At 44.5% G+C, this 6849-nt stretch overlaps 1 protein-coding gene across 1 annotated transcript in view; it reads right to left on the reverse strand.

The window, feature by feature from the left end:
* The window catches only part of B3gat3 (beta-1,3-glucuronyltransferase 3), a 7334-nt gene extending 1918 nt beyond the window's left edge, over window positions 1-5416 (reverse strand). Inside the window, exons 1-2 of the mRNA XM_028777421.1 lie at window positions 5157-5416; window positions 3805-3979 (exon numbers count right to left, since the gene is read on the reverse strand). Of these exons, the coding sequence (XP_028633254.1) occupies window positions 3805-3979; window positions 5157-5238 (257 nt within the window). The 5' untranslated portion in view covers window positions 5239-5416. The remainder of the gene's footprint in view (window positions 1-3804; window positions 3980-5156) is intronic.
* Between the last annotated feature and the right edge of the window lie 1433 nt (window positions 5417-6849).

Genomic DNA, 6849 nt, shown 5'->3' on the forward strand with positions numbered 1-6849 from the left:
TCTCTCTCTCTCTCTCTCTCTCTCTCTCTCTCTCTCTCTCTCTCTCTGTGTGTGTGTGTTACTTACGATGGAACCTAGGATTCTTCCTCTCCCTTGCATGTCAATTTCACACAGATATTCACCTGCCATATCTTTCCAGTCCACGGTCATAACCCACTTCAACCCCAGGACTCAGGCTGGGTGAAGACTCTAGGACCAATGAATGACTTGGAATCCGATGGATCTGGGTTTGAATCTTTATTTGTAATTTGTTGGTTTTTTGACACAGAGTCTCCTGCAGCTAGACTGGCTCCAACTCATATGCTAATGATGGTCTTGAATTCCTGCTCTTCCAGTTTCTGCCTTCCAGTGCTGGTATGCTACCACACCCTGAATGTTCAGTTTTATAGTTTATCAAGTGAAATATTTTGAGAAATGGCTTAATCTGAGCCTCATTTACTGAAGAATAAAACTGGATTAGAAAGATTGGCACAGCTGCACACACCTTTAACATTTGGGGAGACAGAGGTAGACAAGACCTCTGTGGAGTTTGAGGCCAGCTTTGTACATAGCAAGTTCCAAGAGAGAGAAGACACTATATAGAGAGATCCTGTGTCAAAAACGTAAATAAATAGGCCAGGCAGTTGTGGTGCATGCCTTTAATCCCAGCACTGAGAAGACAGAGGCAGATGGACTTCTAAGTTTGAGGCCACCCTGGTCTATAGAGAGAGTCTCAGAACAACCAGAGGGCTGCACAAAGAAATCCTGTCTTAGAAAAACCAAAATAAATAAATAAATAAATAAATAAATAGAAACGAGCTGGAAATGTAGCTCAATGATAACATGTTTGCCTAGCCAGTTCAATCCCCAGTAACAAACTAATAAAAAAAAAGATGAATATTTTGTAATAGTTTTATTAGTTTTATTATTGGCTTTTTGAGACAGTCTCATACTGTAGCCCAGGCTAGCCTCAAACTCAACAATTTTCAGGGCCCAGTTTGAGTGTTGATATTACAAGTATGTCATTATGCTTAGCTACAGTATTATTCAGTTTTAGGGATTGAATTCAAGGCTTTGAACGTGCTATACAAGTACTCTGCCACCAAATTATACCTCCCAGACAAAGACGTATTTTAGGGAAACAAGATAAACTGGTCATGGTGTCACACACCTTTAGTTCAGCATTTAGGAAGCAGAAGTAGACAGATCTTTGTGAGTGTAGACCAGGATGGTCTACACAGTAAGCTACCAGCCAGCCAGTGTGAGACCTTACTTCAAAGTTTAAAAAAAAAAAAAGAGAGAGAAGAAAGAAAGAAAATTAAAAGAAAAAGAAAACAGGAAAAATGATAGAGAAATGGTTAAGAGAACCTGATGGTCTTACAGAGAACCAGTGTTTGATTCCTAACACCTGTATCATCTCACAACTACCTATAACTCTAATTCAGGGGGTTCCCTCCCTCTTCTGGCCTTTGTTAGTACCTGCACACTTTCAGTGCACATATATACCCTCAGGCAAAAACATATAAACATAAAATAAGAAATAAATTGTAGCAGGATACTTATTCTGCTACATTGTATTCGCAGTGGAGCTCCCTGATTAGGCAGTAGGAGAGGAGGTAGAGCTGGGAGAAGAAGAGAGGAAGGGGAGGGGAGAAATAGAGGAAGAGGAGGAGAAGAAAGAGGCTATCAGCCATGGAGAACCGCAGATGAGTTGAAAGCTGTCCTGGGTAGCAATTTCTATCAAAAGGTTAGATATGGGGTAACAACGCTAATTGTGTGGGCGTCTTGTTGATTGAGCATTTCTAAATTATAAATCCTTTAGATAATCATTAAGCTTTAAGAGTCTCATTTCTACCGGGTACTGCGAGGATGGCAGATGTCTGGGGTTCAGCCGAGCTTTGTGGATGCAGTGTGGGGGATTGGCAGAGCCAATTTAGTAACAAATTCTAATTTATTTTAACTAATTGGGTTTTTAAAGACAAAATCTTGGGCTGGTTTGTTGGGTATGCTTTTAATCCCAGATCTTGGAAGGCAGAGGCAGAGAGGTATTCAAAGCCAGCCATGGCTACACAGTACAACCTTGCCTCAAAAAAATAAAAATAATGACAGAATCTCATTTTGTAGCCTAGGTTGGCCTCAAAAATCACACCAACCCCCTGTCTCAGGCCCCTCAGTACTGGGGATTACCAGGCATGAGTCAGCATGTCGTGACTGGCAATACAATTTATCAAGTAAAGCATTTTAGGAAATGGCTTGAGTCTCAAGTTTACTCAGGAATAAAGCTGGATTAGGAAACTGGGCACAGTAGTGAACACACACCTTTAATCCTGTCATTTGGGACACACAAGCAGGGGAATCAGCCTAATCTATAGAGTGAGTTCCAGGACAACCAGGGCTACACTGAGAAACCTTCTCCTGAAAAAAAAAATAATAATAATAATAAAAATTAAAAATGAAACACTACAAGGCCAGGTTCTTTTCTTTCTGTGGTAACGCTTCCAGAGAAGAGTTTTAGAGGAAATCCTGGTCATTCTCCAAATGAGAAAATCACTTAATTGTTTCTTCATTTTGAGACAGGATCTCCCTGTGGAGCTCTGGCTGGCCTGGAACTCACTACCTAGGCCAGGCTGGCCTAAAGCTCTAAAGGAGATCCTTCAGCCACTGCTTCCTAAGTGCTGGGATTATAGATGCACATAACCTACGCCCAGAGCTACTCAGTTAGTTTTCAAATGCCCAGCCCAAATTTGTCTTAAAGAAAGCACTGGGAGTTGCCGGGTGGTGGTGGCACACGCCTTTAATCCCAGCACTTGGGAGGCAGAGGCAGGCGGATTTCTGAGTTCCAGGCTCAGAGTTCGAGGCTAGCCTGGTCTACAGAGTGAGTTCCAGTTCAGCCAGGGCTACACAGAGAAACCCTGTCTTGAAAAACCAAACCAAAAAAAAAAAAAAGAAAGAAAGAAAGAAAGCACTGGGAGTATGTGGTTTGCCTCTTTTGGGTTTCCTCGTGGTTTATATTGATTTGCTGCTCAAGTAGTTGGTGGTGTGTGTGAGTGTATGAGTTCAGGAAAGTATGTTGAAGACATGGTAATAGGCAGGACTGTCTGACTGCAGATCTCAAACCACACTTCAAAATTGGTTTTCTCAGTATTAAAACAAGATTTTTACTGAGAAAGAGAGAGACAGAGAGAGACAGACAGACACAGACTGGTGCAAAAACATTTCTAAAAACTAGACTATCTGCCCCTTTCTACCTCCTCCAACCTTCTACTAAAAATCACTGTCAAAGCCCAGTGGATGCTAAGTAAATATTAGTCAACCAAACCTGCTTAGCCCTGTTTTCTAAATTTAATCAGAAACTTTTGTTTGTTTGTCTTGTTGTTGGGTATTTTTTGTTTGTGCATTGTTAGTTTTGAGACAGTTTTACTCTGTAGTTCGGGATGGGTGCAAACAGTAGCCTTCAGTCTCCCAAGTGCTGGGATTATAGATGTCAGCTATCATATCTGATCTAATCAAAGTGTTAGAACTTTCTAACCAAGAGATTCGTAAGAAGAGTTAATTCATTGGTAAGCTCAAATTTTCTTTCACACTTTATTGTCATACCTTAAAGTTCAGCAATAACTCAGTAATCTACTTCCTAATAATCCTTTGCCTATTCTTAAAGGAAAAAAAAAACATTTTCCCACAAATCTGAATAAAGATACAGATCATCTTTCATAATATTTGGCAAACTCTAGTTTAAACATCACCCCCTAGTTCAGTGCCTCCCCAAATTCATCACTAACCCTCTTCCTGTTCAATACAGAGCTCCTGAGTGTACCAGAGCCGTACCTGGCATAGGTGGGGGTAATGACATAGATAGTTGGCAGAGCCTCAGGTTCAGGGGGCTGGGCTGGGGCAGGGGGTGGGCGCCGGAGATCAGCTTGCAACTGGGATATCCTCAGGTCCTTCTGCCGAAGCTGCTGAGCTGCGGCCCGAAGTGGAGGGAGGCAATCACAGGGCTGGCCTGGTTCCAGGAAGCACCAATAGGGAGAGGGAGTTGTGACAGAGAACCACAGGACAGTAGGTAGTTCAAAAACCCAGGGCCAATTCTTTTGAACTCCTAGCCAATACAGAAATTCCTTTGTAACTTGCTTTTTTAATATGGTGTCAGGGAGTCCACCCTTCCAATCAAGCACTCTGCATCTTTCATTGTTACTGTTTTAAGACAGGTCTTGCTATATGGCTCCAAGCTGACTGACCTCAGACCCTTAACCCACTGGCCTGTTTTTCAAATGGTGTGCCATAAAAGTCAACTCTTCATTTTTAATCAGTTCCATCTGTCACTCTGTTTTTTTTTGTTTGTTTGTTTTGCTGAGGCTCCAACCCAGGGCCTTACACTTGTGAGTGCTCTACCACTGTTACACCCTCAGCCCTGCCACTCTTTTAACTCTACATTATCTGTCAGCCTTTCTATCCTTTCTACCTTCTGATCCTAATTTTACCTTCCAGACATAAGTAATAGAACAATCTGAACTGCTTGAGGCTCTCATGTAATAGCACTACCTGAAAATTATTTTCCAAGCTCCTACATAAAAGGCTGGATTCAAACTGCTCTATGGTCACGTGACCAGTGACTTGTCAGTAACTTCACTGATTCCATCACATGATAAATATTTACTGAATAAAAAGAGGGGGACGGGAAAACAGTCCCTACTCTCATGGAGCGTTTATTTCAGTGGGAGAAGCTGACAATAATAAATTCATTACAAATTGCGATATGGGCCACTTAGAAAATTAAAACGGACCAAGACTTATAAGGGTTACTTGAGCTAAGGTGTTCAGGGAAGTTCTGATGTGACATCTGGCCTAAAACCAAAAGGCTGAGAAATAGGTGGCCGGGAAAGGGGGGGGGGAGCGGGGGAGGAGGAAGCATAGCAGGTCAAGAGCTGGAAGGGACAATCAACTTGGGGGTTCTCAAAAACCTGTCGGCAAGCCAGTCTGAGAGGCAGAGCAAGGGAAGGGGTCGGCAGCGGCGGCGGGGTCATTTGGGGCTTGGCCGTATCCGCGGAGTTGCAGATTGCCGAGAGTTCTAGACATGGGGCCAACGAGGGCTATCCCGAGGGACGCGGGAAGCAGCTGTCTGCGGGTCTAAGCCCCAGCGCCTCGGGCCGGCCCTCCGCACCCCGCCCCGCCCCGCTCACCGAGCTGCACCAGAGCGTAGAGGAGGCCGGCGATCGACACCAGGAAGTAGGCAAGAAACACGTTCTTCAGCTTCAGCTTCATGGCCGTGCCTCCGGGGCAGGCGGGGTCCACCGGGGACCGGCAGGGACAGCTCCGCCCGGTCCTCGGCCCTCCCGCCGGCCCCGCCCCGGCTGCCCCGCCCCCGCCCCGCCTTCTTCAGGCTCCCTTAAGAGTTCCCGGGAACACCGGGCTCTGAGCGACACAAGGGACCACTTCCGGCTAGTGGCGTCCCTCCCACAAAGCAGCTTCCGGCCCCACCTCCTGGTAGGCCATCCTGGGTGGTGATGCTATATCCGCTGGATCAAGGGGTCGTGGCTGGTCGACCAAAAGTTGAGCATGTGCCGCCTAGCTCTATATCCACCTAGAAGCTCCGAATAGAGCACAAGCCCGGCCCTTGATGGCTAAAGAAAGGTTGTTCATTACTTGTTCAACCACTGAATGATTCGAGTCTACCAGATGCCAGACTAGTTTGGCTAGGTCTATTCCAGTGATTCTCAATCTTCCTGAGACCCTTTAATACAGTTCCTCATGTTTCGGCATCTTCTCCACCATAAAATTCTTTTCGTTGCTACTTCATAACTGTAATTTTGCTGTTAGGAATCTTAATATATGTTTTCTAATTGCATTCCTGCCGGGCCCTCCTGCTGATTCGTGTTAAGGCCGAGTCCTAGTTGTCTCTGCTAGGTCGTGCCACCACTGCTGATTTGCAAGTTACTATCCCTACTCTACCGAACTGGACTGAGTGGCTTGAGCGGCCACTGCTAACCTGTGAATGGAACTGCTGACAACAGACAAGAGTTGCTCCAGGGCTGGAGAGATGGCTCAGCAGTTAAGAGCACTGACTGCTCTTCCAGAGGTCCTGAGTTCAACTCCCAGCAATCATATCGTGGCTCACAACCATCGGCAGTGGGGTCCGATGCCCTCTTTTGGTGTCTGAAAAGAGCAATGGTGTACTTATATACATAAAACAAATAAATAAAACTTTTAAATAAAAAGAAGAGTACTGGAATAACATAAAAAATAGGATTTGAAAAAAATTAAAGTTACACATGTTCGTGAGGATCAGAGCACTTTTGGGTTTCAAGCTTGGGATCTCAGATTGATGTTCTGACTGCTGAACCCCTCACCAGCCTTCCAATGTTAGGCCAAAATTACCATAGGACAATTTTTAAAAGTTCCATCTAGGTCTTCCACTCCAAGATCTGTAGTTTCTTCAGGATCATCTCTTTTCAGCAAGTGACTACAGAGGTAAAAATGGGTACCAAGTCTATAAACTGTCACTAGAACAATGGATGACTTTATTCACTGATACTTAACAATTTACATACTTAGTCCAGGAAATAGCTCAGTAGAGTGCTTGTCTAGTATGCACTGTTTTTCTTTGCTCCCCCAACCCCCGCCCCAAAGACAAGGTTTCAGTTTCTCTGTGTAACAACCCTGACTTTCCTGGAACTCACTTTGTGGACCAGGCGGACCTTAAATGCAGAGATCTGTCTACCTCTGCTGGAATTTAAAGGCATACACCACCACTGCCCAGCATGGACATTGGTTTCTATCACCAAAAACCTGGGGTAATGATGCATGTCTGCAATTCCTGCACAACATGGAAAGTGGAGGTAAACTCCACTATGTATCAAGATGGAGAATTCAGGG

This window comes from Grammomys surdaster, unplaced genomic scaffold (assembly GCF_004785775.1).
Source record: "Grammomys surdaster isolate TR1022 unplaced genomic scaffold, NIH_TR_1.0 310, whole genome shotgun sequence".
NCBI lineage: Eukaryota > Metazoa > Chordata > Mammalia > Rodentia > Muridae > Grammomys > Grammomys surdaster.